The 13,874-nt window shown below is 39.5% G+C and overlaps 1 protein-coding gene across 3 annotated transcripts in view; it reads right to left on the bottom strand.

Annotated features, from left to right (window-relative positions):
- GRIPAP1 (GRIP1 associated protein 1) overlaps positions 1 to 13,874 on the bottom strand; it is a 151,213-nt gene that overhangs the window by 37,169 nt on the left and 100,170 nt on the right. For all 3 annotated transcript variants that reach the window (XM_053695509.1, XM_053695508.1, XM_053695511.1), the window contains 3 exons: positions 8,141 to 8,268; positions 6,600 to 6,722; positions 5,698 to 5,791 (listed from right to left, as the gene is read on the bottom strand). In XM_053695509.1, coding sequence (XP_053551484.1) covers positions 5,698 to 5,791; positions 6,600 to 6,722; positions 8,141 to 8,268 — 345 coding nt within the window. The remainder of the gene's footprint in view (positions 1 to 5,697; positions 5,792 to 6,599; positions 6,723 to 8,140; positions 8,269 to 13,874) is intronic.

Raw genomic sequence — 13,874 nt, forward strand, 5'->3', positions numbered from 1 at the left:
GTGTGTAGGCTCACTAAGACAATCTGCTACTTGCTGTGATTACAGAGATATACCTATAATACTTGTGTATACAGCAGTTTTCTTAATAACTCTGAACTATTGGCGTATTATTTTCCTACTTGTCAACAACTCCAGAAACCTCACGTTATATTAGGTCTGCTCAAAATATTATTCCTCAGATATACAGTCAATTCAAAATGTACTGGCAAAAGTGACACAAAAAATGACAAACAACAAACAACATCTTGTGCTCAAACGTAAGGGGGAGCCATATACTTTCTTTTTCCACCCTCTATACAAAATCCTATACATCTTATTGTATAAGATATCTCCTATTCTACAAAAGATAAGTTTCAAAAGTATTGGAACCCCTAAAGAATATTTAAAATAAAACATAAGGAAGCGCCGAATGTTTTACAGTTTATGTGGTTAGTTTGGTGCATTAAACAATGATATATGATTATATTATAATGCAACAGATTAGTAGTAACCTACTAGTGTGAATCAACAAACCTATTAGTGAACACAGTTGAATTAATAAAGAAGGGAGAAAATGTGCTTAAAACATTTATTTTTTCTTTTATGATTCAGAGCATAACATTTTAAATAACTTTCCAATTTACTTCTATTATCCAATTTGGTTCATTCTCTTAGTATCCTTTGTTGAAACACATACCTAGGAATGAGCAGCAAGGCACTACTGGGAGCTAGCTGATGATTGGTGGCAGCACATATATACCTCTTTTCATTGGCTCAACAAGTGTGTTCAGCTGGACTCTATTAAAAGAGTATATAAAAAAATCTGTTTTCTGTTGCTGCTGGCTTGCAGCAGTGACACTAGCTGCTACATTAACTTTTTATTTTAATTTGAGCTGATATCCAGATACTCCACTGTTGCTTTGAAGACCTTCCCCACAGGCATTTTTTCGCTAATAAACAAAATCCTAATGACCCCATGAAACAATATCAAACAAAATTATTTGTCAAAAACAATATTTTTACTTACTTTTGAGTAAGCCCAGAGCTCTTCCCTCGTCATGATACTTTACATCTGAGGAATAATATATTCAGTGATCTAAATACAAAATGTTAAAGGGATGTGAACCCAAAAATTTTCTTTCAAGATTCAGACAGAGCATGTGATTTAAAACAACTTTCTAATTTACTTCTATTATCAATGTTTCTTCGTACTCTTAGTATCCTTTGTTGAAAATCATAGACGTATGTTTATGAGCCAGCCTATTTCTAGAGCACTATATGGCAGCAGTTTTGCAAGAATGCTATCTATTTGCAAGAGCACTGTTTCCTGCCATGTAGAGCTCCAGATACCTACCTAGGTATCTCTTCAACACAGAATCTTATGGGAACAAAGCAAATTTGATAATCGAAGTAAATTATAAACTTTTTTTAATATTATGCTCTGTCTGAATCACAAAAGAACATTTTTGGGGGTTTCATATCCCTTTAAGAATATGCCCTTCTTGTAAGTATTTATTTCTACTGTTTTAATGTTATTTCAATCATGTTTAATCAAAATGTCATCTTCTAGATCTCCTGATTAAATAGTCACCAATAGTTTCATTTGTTTGCTGGTGGAGGACGTTACTGCGAACAGCAACACACACACAATTCAATTGAGTTTGTAATTATTCAGTTTTAGGTGATAGCTTTAAAGGGACAGTCTAGGCCAAAATAAACTTTCATCATTCAGATAGGGCATGTAATTTTAAACAATTTTCCAATTTACTTTTATCACCGATTTTGCTTTGTTCTCTTGGTATTCTTAGTTGAAAGCTTAACCTAGGAGGGTCATATGCTAATTTCTTAGACCTTGAAGGCCGCCTCTTTTCAGAATGCATTTTAACATTTTTTCACCACTAGAGGGTGTTAGTTCACGTATTTCATATAGATAACACTGTGCTCATGCACGTGAAGTTATCTGGGAGCAGGCACTGATTGGCTAAACTGCAAGTCTGTCAAAAGAACTGAAATAAAGAGGCAGTTTGCAGAGGCTTAGATACAAGATAATCACAGAGGTTAAAAGTATATTATTATAAATGTGTTAGTTATGCAAAACTGGGGAATGGGTAATAGAGGGATTATCTATCTTTTAAAACAATAAAAATTCTGGTGCAGACTGTCCCTTTAATAAGTGGATAGACATTGAAAAACAAATAGTTTACTTTTAAAGAGGGAGGAGCCTAGTACAACCATATGGGTTAGAGGGACCCTGGTAGAGCCACAGGGGTGAGATGCGAGCATGGCACAGCTATTTAGGAAAGGGTGAGCTTGGCACAGGAGTCGGAGGCACAAGGTGAGTCTGGTACTATCATAGGGATGAGTTAAGAGACTGGGAAAGCCAAGACGGGTAGAGAGGAGTAGTATACAGGGATAACGTGTTTGGAGCCAAAAGTGCTCTCAGTTTACATTGAAGGGACAGTCAACACCAGAATTGTTGTTGTTTTAAAAGATAGATAATCCCTTAATTACCCATTCCCCAGTTTTGCATAACCAACACAGTTATAATTATACACGTTTTACATCTGTGATTACCTTGTATCTAAGCCTTGGCAGACTGCCCCCTTATTTCAGTTCTTTTGACAGACTTGCATTTTAACCAATCAGTGCTCACTCCTCGGTAAATTCACATGCATGAGCTCAATGTTATCTATATGAAACACATTAACTAACGCCCTGTAGTGGTTAAAATGCATTCAGCTTAGAGACGGCCTTCAAGGTCTAAGAAATTAGCATATGAACCTCCTAGGTTTAGCTTTCAACTAAGGATACCAAGAGAACAATGCAAAATTGGTGATTAAAGTAAATTACAAAGTTGTTCAAAATTACATGCCCTATTTAAATCAAGATTTTTTTTTTAGACTTGACTGTCCTTTTAATAACAGAGTAAGTTGGTATTATATATCCCTGCCCGTCTATCACTGACATTGGATATAACAAACTATAACTGCACAAGCATTATATATGTCTGTTTATCCATAACTAACAATGTATTGGCAATATAAACCATTGCACACCTCTTACTAACAGTGTAATATCATTATATATAAATGCCTGGAACTAGCAGCATTATACATATGACCGGCAGTGACCCTGAAACTATTCCCTACGCCTTGCAGGGCATCACGTAACCCACGCCTGTCTGAGCTCTCCATATCCCTACTCCTCGTCTGCCTGCCATTAACGTTTCACAGCTCATCACATATGCAAAAGCTGCTGTCTTGCTCTTTATACTGACAACTTCTGGCCAAAGCAACCTGACACTCCCAATAAAGACTGTCTGTGATCCAAGGAGAAAAGCAAAATGCAAAAGAATCAGAAGGAGATGAGGAAAGGAAGGAGAGAAAGAAAGCATGAGAAGGAAAAGGAATGGTGACAAAAAGGGGAGACACAGAGATCAGATCATGTGATTTTATATACCCGTAAGATGGGGGGGGGATCACTGGCACTATCCAGCAGCCAATCCCTAAACAGGAAGTGTCTGGGCATTACCTTCAGCTGTGCAGAGTGACTTTGAGAAGTTTGCAGGTCACAGTGGGGTTGAGATAAGAGATAAATACGTACAATAGGTAACAAGATCCAGGAAAGGTCCAAGGACAATAAAGGCAAGTGAGAAAATGCTCTCACCGCCAACATAAGCACTATTAAAGGGACATCAAAGTGCAGCAAGAAAATGCTGTAATAGCTTAACCCCTTAAAGTCCGGTACGTCACTGTTCTTTTAATGGGGCTTGTGTTTTTGATAACAGGAGGCCTGCAGGAGAGAGGGAGGTTGTAATAGCGCAGTCTTGCCGTTTGTGGTGTGACCCACACTATTACAGGCCAAAAATAAAAAACCTAAAGGGATAGTTCACCCAAAAATGTTCTCCCCTTTAAATTATTCCCAATGATCCTTTTAACCTGCTAGAGTTTATTAAAGTGAAGGTAAAGTTTTTTCATTTTGAAGACATCCATGCATTCTTTATTATTTACATAAGCTAATCGCTAACTTTTTTTCACTTTTTCTTTTATATTTTAAATATTATATATATTTATCCATCCCTACCATTATGATGGTGACTCCGCAGTATCTGTATTTCCTGCTTTTCTGGTAAGTGATATATAGAGCAGTCCCACCCGCTCTATACGTCACTCAAAAGCGCGTTCACAATGCTCCTATGAACTGCGCATGCGCAAATTGCCGATTTCACCCTCCACATGCGCAACTTGGCGAGTGCTGGAAATTCTAACTGCATACAGTTACGCATGCGGGAAACGGAAGCGCGCGTGTATTCCGATGTAAACAAAAAACAACAGCGCATGCGCATACCATCAAGGAGGCAAATGACGTGGCCTAACGGACAGATTTTCAATTGGACTATGTAAAAACGTGACCTGACCGAGACAAAAAAAAAAAAGGGGTTGAATTTGTATACCGTCAGAAATGGACTTATAAAGCAGATAACCTTTGTTTACAATAAGATTTATAAATATTGATGAATGAAACTCATACTGATTTGTATCATATAATAAAATACTAGATCAACATGAAGCTACATTTACCTTCACTTTAAATTGGTTACAAGTAGCTCCTTTACTCCTATTTCAGCATTTGAAATAGCTGATTTAGCCTGTGGTATCGCCACCTACACTGAACAAATTAATACTGGAGTATAGGCTATTGAATAGCCTAAGTATACACAGCCAGCAGAAGAGATTACACTCTCAGTGGGATGCAGGATAGTTAAGTAATAAAATGATCATTTTCCATTGTTCTCTCTATGTATTGAGCTTTGGTGTTCCAGCCAAATAAAAGATAAGGAAGCAAGTCTGTTTACACAAACTTAGAACATAACGAGATTTTGTATCAAAACCCATTGTAATAGGCTGTGGTTTTAAAGCACAAAATCAGCTACTTCATATACACAAATAAGCATGAAAATGGAATTTCTCATAAATGTTATACTCTGCAGTTAGTATAACAAGTCATTTAAAATACATTAACGGAAAAACAATTTTACAGTGTACTGTCCCTTTAAAGGAACATAAAACCCAAATTTGTTCTTTCATGATTTAGATAGAACATTACATTTTAAACAACTTTCTAATTGACTTCTATTATCATATTTCTTTGTTTTCTTGTTATCCTTATTTGAAAAGCAGAAATGTAAGCTCAAGAGTGTGCAGCGCTATATAGCAGCTGATTGGTAGCTTCATTTAGACACCAATCAGAAAGTGCAACCCATCTGCTGAACCAAAAATGGTCTGGCTCCTAACCCTACATTCCTGCTTTTTCAAATAAAGATAGCAAGAGATCGAAGAAAAATTAATAGGAGTAAATTTAGAAGGTTGCTTAAAATTGCTGTTCTATATTAATCATCAAAGAAAAAAAAATGGGTTTAGTGTCCCTTTAATGTTCAATGGCCTTTTAACTGCATAATATAATAGATTCAGTGAAAAACTCAGCCTCCTTATGTATGAGAGTCTAACATGCATATGACAGAGCACTATAATTGTACTGTTTGCTGTCCATTTAAGAATATAGCACCCCACTGTGCGTACATGTGAGGGGCAGATCACCTAGTCTGTCACACAGTGACGCAATACGTAGAAAAGGTTCCACAGCACTGATTGGTCAAATGCTGGAGCAGCACTCAGCCCTGGGATTGGTCACAGCATAAACACAGTACACAGCACTAACCAATCCTGCTGTCCATAACGTAAGTCTCAATAATTTCACTCTTCCTGCATAGATCATCAGCCATAGATGCACTGCTTACTTCAAGGTGTTTCACCTGCAGAAATAAAACGGAGACTTCAGTCAAAAGAGAAAAGCGGGATAAGAAAGAAAATCAGAAACATTGAAAAAAGGAGGACAAAGAAGAGGGATGGGATCGGAAGAGAAGAGGAAGATAGCTCAGAAGTGTCTGCCATGTTATAGCAGTGTATGAAAAAGGTGAGATAGATAGAAGGATCTGCTGGGAGGAAACTGCAGCCTAATTAGTATGGCAGTTCTAGGGTTGGAGATAGGACCCAGACTCACACTAGATCAGTACAGTTATACCTCACTTTACAGTGCTTCACTAATACAGCGCTAATATGGAGCTGAAGTTCAACATCCAAGGAATTTGAAACAATACTGTACTCATCTAAAGATTGCGAGAAACCCGACTGGCACCATTTTGTTATGCGCTTTTTGGTCTGTTTACAGCATTGTAGTGCACTTCATGTCTCAGTGTGGTAGTCTGGAATGTTTTACTACTGTTTTACAGGTAATGTACAATTTTTATTACATAGTAATTGAATACAATACTGTGCTGTGCTAGTGTTAATCTAAACTTAGTGCTATTCCACACGTAATATATGTTCAAACATATTTTCACGTTTTTAAACACAATGGCAAGTGAAAAGAGAGCTAAAACTTGTTTCACTTTAAGGCGGTTTTCACTTTACAGCGGGGCTCCGGTCCCTAACCCGCTGTATGAGCAAGGTATACCTGTAACTTAAAACCTACACACAGGGCATTACCCACAAGAAGAACATACTGCAGACACCGTGCGCATGTTCATTACATGTGACACGCTCAGGCACACCCATCCTCACCTTTTCTTCCAGCATCCATTTTTCTTGTTGGATTTCAGCCAATCTCTGGAATAGTTCAGACACCTCTTCATCTGAAAGCTCTGCCGGCCGCTGAAGACTGGATTGAGGGCTTCCGGTATTAGACTAGAACAGAAATAGAACGAGATGCCAGACTGGAGGTCATGGTTCTGCCAATATCCTTTCCAATAGAAGCTCAAGTATCTCCTGTATGAAGACTACCCTCCACCTTCAAAACCATTATGATAAACAAATTATCCCTTTAAAGAACAAGCAATTATTGTCCATATTAACAGCACTAAAAGTGATGGCAAAAAGCCAGAACATAAATATTTACAAGAAAAAAAAAGCTTCTTCAGTGCTAAACCTTACTTAGGAATCTATTCCCCTCCTTCCTTTACTTGGAATAAAAGAAAAAAGCCTTATAGGAAGCATATCTTCCCTCTCTTTTTTCACTTATTAAAGCACCTCCCCACTTCACCCAACATATCAACTGCCTCCCCTTCACCGATCAATTTAAACACTTCCAGATGGTTCAAAAATAAAAAGGAAGCACCTCTGTGTACCCATAATGGAAAGAACTTCCCACATTAACCCAACATACGAAACACCTCCTTCACCCATCATAAGAAGCACCTCCCTCTTTCACCCAGCATAGAAATTACCTCCCCCCTTTACCCAGCATAGGAACCCCCCCCCCTCCATCTAGCATAGGAAGCACCTCACTCTTTCATCCAGCATAGGAAACACCCCCCTCTTTCACTCAGCATAGGAAGCAACCCCTCCTTCACCCAGCATAGGGAGTATCTCCCTCCTTCACACAGCATAGGAATCACTACCCTCTTTCATCCAGCATATGAATCACCCCATCTTTCACCAAGCATAGTAGGCACCCCCCTCCACCCAGCATAGGAACCACCCCCTCTTACATCCAGCATAGGAAGTACCTCCCTCCTTCACCGAGCATAGGAGGCAGCCCCTCTTTCACCAAGCATAGGAGGCACCTCCCTCCTTTACCCAACATGAGGCACTTTCTTCTTTTACCCAGCATAGGAAGCACCCCCCCTGTTTCACTCCCAGCATAGGATGCACCCTCTCCTTCACCCCCAGCATAGGATGCACTCCCTCCTTCAGCCAGCATAGGAAGCATCTTTCTCCATCAGCCAGCATAGGAAGCATCTCTCTCCATCAGCCAGCAAAGGAAGCACCCCCCTCCTTCAGCCAGCATAGAAAGCATCTCTCTCCATCAGCCAGCATAGGAAGCACCCTCCTCCTTCAGACAGCAAAGGAAGCACCACCCCCTTCACCCAACATAGGAAGCACCTCAACCCAGCATAGGGGGCGCACTTCTTAAATTTGCCAATAATAAGAAGCATCAAATTAACCCTTCATATGAAGCACCTCCCTCCTTTACTCAGCATAGGAAGCACCCCCCCTCCACCTATCATTCCCACATTCACAAACCATATAAAACAACCCCCCTCCTTCACCCAGCATGCAATGCACCCCCTCCTTCACACTCCTTTCCATTACCATATTCTTACCTTGTTACCACTAGGTACTGAATTCTCCTTCATTATTTCTCTGTAGCTAAAGGATGAGATGCTGCTGCTGTCTCCAGTCTGTGTGCGGCTTGGTGAGCTAATTTCAGCCAACACCAGTTCTTCTAAACCTACAACCATAACCAGAGCACACACACGATTGTGATCAAAATCATGCTTTATATACAGTGTCACATGCTTTATATACAGTGTCACATGCTTTATATACAGTGTCACATGCTTTATATACAGTGTCACATGCTTTATATACAGTGTCACATGCTTTATATACAGTCACATGCTTTATATACAGTGTCACATGCTTTATATACAGTGTCACATGCTTTATATACAGTGTCACATGCTTTATATACAGTGTCACATGCTTTATATACAGTGTCACATGCTTTATATACAGTCACAATAAGATCCCTGTTCTGTCAAATGGATTCTATACTATGGAAAGTCAATAGATTTGTCTAAGTCTCTAAAACAGTTTAAAGGACCAGTCAACACAGTAGATTTGCATAATCAACAAATGCAAGATAACAAGACAATGCAATAGCACTTAGTCTGAACTTCAAATGAATAGTAGATTTGTTTTCTGACAATTAAAAAAGTTGTCTTTTTTCCACTCCCCCTGTACCATGTGACAGCCATCAGCCAATAACAAATGCATACACGTACCATGTGACAGCCATCAGCAATTCACAAACGCACACACACTTATTCTTGCACATGCTCAGTAGGAGCTGGTGACTCAAAAAGTTTAAATATAAAAAGACTGTGCACATTTAGTTAATGGAAGTAAATTGGAAAGTTGTTTAAAATGGCATGCTCTTTCTGAACAATTAAAGTTTAATTTTGATTGAGTGCCCCTTTAATGGGTTGAAGCTTTTCCTAATCTGGTTTACTGTGCGATTGCTAAAAGTACAGCCACATTAGAAATGTGCTTATATGACTGAAGCATTTTCAGCATTCGGTTCAATGTGTCTGCTGTTTGGATGTCTTGGCAAGATTAAACTACTTATGGTTTAAAAAAACAAACATATCTTCCACAATGAATTTCAAAAGACAGCATAGTGGCACGTGCCATTTTAATAGACTGTCCGGCACATTCAACTCTTGGGATTCTTGCACATGTCCTCCCAAGTCAGGGAAGTGAGTGGAAAAGAAAGCTTAGCCGTTTTAGTGCAGGTCAGCATATTCCACCTGAACTGATTACACTGGGCTTGGTCCCACCTACTGACTCATCATGTTCATCAAATATTAATATAATGGCTGCTCTGAAAATGGATGGTTCTGAATGTCTCCCTTAGGATTAGGAAAAAAGAAGGGGGTGGGAATAATATAAAAAGCACCAGTCAATGTGAAATAAAATGACAAAGAATGTTGATGATTATGATGGTAGTGGATACAAAGAGTGGCCTTAGGGCAAATATGTAAAGGTGACTTGATTAGGAAAACAAGGGAAGAAAGTGTTATGCAGTGTAAGATGTTGAGAGAAGGACATAGAAGAGGAGGAAGGAAGGTATGGAAGGGAGAGAGAGATATGACAAGAAGCAGGAGAGAGATGAGAGACAGGTCTGAAGGTTGGCAGATTAGCACCAGCCAGTACATGCATCACTCATATGGGTAAGGCTGGACTGGCCTACCATGATACCAAGAGATTTCCCGGTGGGCTGCAGCAGCTCAGGCTGGATAGCCACAATTTCAAGGGGTGATTAATGGATGCAATTGGGTTGTAGGGTGCCTATATAACAACAATCTATCACTTTTTGTTTAATACAAACTAATATAATATAATTCTGAAAAAAAAATATTTGAGGGAGGAGTATCCCAGTGATCCCCTTTTAGAAAACAGTGTGCACATTCTACTGAATCAATAAAAATAGGGTGGTCTTCAAATTTTCCAGGGCTGCTTTTTATTCCCAGTCCAACCCTGCATATGGGTAACTCTTTTGTACATTATATTACTACAGCATATGATTCCCTGACACTAAATTGGACAGAGCAATTTTAAACAGCTTTAAACAGTTTTTTTTTGGTATTCTTTGTTAAATTGTAATCCTAGATGAGCTCTGGAGCGTGCACGTGTCCTTACTCTATAACAGCAGGGTTTGCAACAATGTATAACAATGCTCTAAATATTATTGCAGGCACTGCTGCCAGATGGCTAAAAACACGTGCACGCTCCTGAGCTCACCTAGGATTACTTTTTAACAACAGATACAAGAGAACTAAGCAAAATTGATAATAGGAGTAAATAAGAAAGTTGTTTAAAATGGCATGCTCTATCCAATCAATTTAAGTTTAGGTTTGACTTTATTGTCCCTTTAAATATAAGGAGAATATTGAGAATCTTATGCAGGCCACATGCACATGACATCCAGGCTGATTTTACACCTTTAATATATTTTTCTAAAACAATCTGATTGGTTTCCATTTCAGATGGTATGTGTGTGTTTTTAGTGAAAAGGAACATTCTGATGAAAAAAAATACATAACTGACCCTAGATAATAATGTGTTTAAAGAGAGTTTAAAAAGTTTAAAGAGTTTAAACACATAGCTAAAATCCATCTCAGGAGCTGACTTGTGTCTTCGGAGCAGGACTGTGTGTCTAACCTAACTGAGGGGTTAAACATGTAGTAAGCTATGCTCAGTCAGGCAAAATTGACATTTTCTAATCAATAAGAGCATGCCGTTTTTGCATTAGTGTGTCACAAGTCTATTTACGTTAGCATTTGAGACTCCAATAATCAAGCAGTGCTATTGGCAATGCAGCCTTCAATCTGCAGCAAATCAGGGGAAATTTGATAGAAACATAGACAGCAAACGGTGCAGCATTCCTTGAAAAGTAAAAGGTAACATGAAGGATTTGGTCCCGCTGCCTTTGAACAGTTCGGGTAACATGGCACAGAATAAGGAACGCTACACTAAAAACAGTCTTAAATAACAACCTAGGAACACTGAAATCTTCTAAAAATAAAAAATGGAACTTAAAAGGAACATGATATCCAAAAAAGTTCTTTCATGATTCGGACAGACAATACAATTTTAAAAAACGTTCCAGTTTACTTCTATTAGCAAATTAGTTTTATTCTCATGTTATTCTTTGTTGAAGAGATATCTAGATAGGTAGCGTGCACATGAATGAAGAACTACATTACAGGAAATAGTGCTGCCACCTAGTGCTCTAGCTAATATATAACACTGTTGCAAAACTGCTGTCATTTAGAAGAAGAACCAAGCCCCCTCCCTTTTTTTGCAGAGGATAAACTTATAATGTAACTCATTTGTCTCGGTGCAGAAGATAAACAACATTTACATGTCTAAGAAACATAAAGGCCCATGGGTCGTTGTGCATGTAGAAGATTTATTATGCTTGCCTGATTTATGCTTAATGAGTATCCATGATAGCATATCCTCTGTGTGCACCTCGAGACAGAAAGTCTGCACACAGGAAGCAGACAGAGATAAATAATAAAGCTTTACTATTTTGAAAATATTTCCCGCAGAAAAGTGGATAATATATGATGTGTCACCAGGATCTAGAAACATTCTTCATATGGAACCATTGAAGACACATCATAGGATATACTTAACAGACTGTAGGACAAATTGATAGGAGCTACCAAAAACATAATTTATGCTTACCTGATAAATTCCTTTCTTCTGTTGTGTGATCAGTCCACGGGTCATCATTACTTCTGGGATATTATCTGCTCCCCTACAGGAAGTGCAAGAGGATTCACCCAGCAGAGTTGCTATATAGCTCCTCCCCTCTACGTCACCTCCAGTCATTCGACCAAAGACCAACGAGAAAGGAGAAGCCAAGGGTGTAGTGGTGACTGGAGTATAATTTAAAAAATATTTACCTGCCTTAAAAAACAGGGCGGGCCGTGGACTGATCACACAACAGAAGAAAGGAATTTATCAGGTAAGCATAAATTATGTTTTATTCTGTTATGTGTGATCAGTCCACGGGTCATCATTACTTCTGGGATACCAATACCAAAGCAAAAGTACACGGATGACGGGAGGGATAGGCAGGCTCATTATACAGAAGGAACCACTGCCTGAAGAACCTTTCTCCCAAAAATAGCCTCCGAAGAAGCAAAAGTGTCAAATTTGTAAAATTTGGAAAAAGTATGAAGCGAAGACCAAGTTGCAGCCTTGCAAATCTGTTCAACAGAGGCCTCATTCTTAAAGGCCCAAGTGGAAGCCACAGCTCTAGTAGAATGAGCTGTAATTCTTTCAGGAGGCTGCTGTCCAGCAGTCTCATAGGCTAAACGAATTATGCTACGAAGCCAGAAGGAGAGAGAGGTAGCCGAAGCCTTATGGCCTCTCCTCTGACCAGAGTACACGACAAACAGGGAAGACGTTTGTCGAAAATCCTTAGTTGCCTGCAAGTAGAACTTGAGGGCACGAACTACATCCAGATTGTGTAGAAGACGTTCCTTCTTTGAAGAAGGATTTGGACACAAGGATGGAACAACAATCTCTTGATTGATATTCCTGTTAGTGACTACCTTAGGTAAGAACCCAGGTTTAGTACGCAGAACTACCTTGTCTGAGTGAAAGATCAGATAAGGAGAATCACAATGTAAGGCTGATAACTCAGAGACTCTTCGAGCCGAGGAGATAGCCATTAAAAACAGAACTTTCCAAGATAACAATTTTATATCAATGGAATGAAGGGGTTCAAACGGAACACCCTGTAAAACGTTAAGAACTAAGTTTAAACTCCATGGCGGAGCAACAGTTTTAAACACAGGCTTGATCCTAGCTAAAGCCTGACAAAAAGCCTGGACGTCTGGATTTTCTGACAGACGCCTGTGTAACAAGATGGACAGAGCTGAGATCTGTCCCTTTAATGAGCTAGCCGATAAACCCTTTTCTAAACCTTCTTGTAGAAAGGACAATATCCTAGGAATCCTAACCTTACTCCAGGAGTAATCTTTGGATTCACACCAGTATAGGTATTTACGCCATATCTTATGGTAAATCCTTCTAGTAACAGGTTTCCTAGCCTGTATCAGGGTATCAATAACCGACTCAGAAAAACCACGTTTTGATAAAATCAAGCGTTCAATTTCCAAGCAGTCAGCTTCAGAGAAGTTAGATTTTGATGTTTGAATGGACCCTGTATCAGAAGGTCCTGTCTTAGAGGTAGAGACCAAGGCGGACAGGATGACATGTCCACTAGATCTGCATACCAAGTCCTGCGTGGCCATGCAGGTGCTATTAGAATCACTGATGCTCTCTCCTGTTTGATTTTGGCAATCAATCGAGGAAGCAGCGGGAAGGGTGGAAACACATAAGCCATCCCGAAGTTCCAAGGTGCTGTCAAAGCATCTATCAGAACAGCTCCCGGATCCCTGGACCTGGATCCGTAGCGAGGAAGTTTGGCGTTCTTGCGAGACGCCATGAGATCTATCTCTGGTTTGCCCCAATGTCGAAGTATTTGGGCAAAGACCTCCGGATGAAGTTCCCACTCCCCCGGATGAAAAGTCTGACGACTCAAGAAATCCGCCTCCCAGTTCTCCACTCCCGGGATGTGGATTGCTGACAGGTGGCAAGAGTGAGACTCTGCCCAGCGAATTATCTTTGATACTTCCATCATTGCTAGGGAGCTTCTTGTCCCTCCTTGATGGTTGATGTACGCTACAGTCGTGATGTTGTCCGACTGAAACCTGATGAACCCCCGAGTTTTTAACTGGGGCCAAGTCAGAA

Source organism: Bombina bombina, chromosome 12 (assembly GCF_027579735.1).
Source record: "Bombina bombina isolate aBomBom1 chromosome 12, aBomBom1.pri, whole genome shotgun sequence".
Taxonomy (NCBI): domain Eukaryota; kingdom Metazoa; phylum Chordata; class Amphibia; order Anura; family Bombinatoridae; genus Bombina; species Bombina bombina.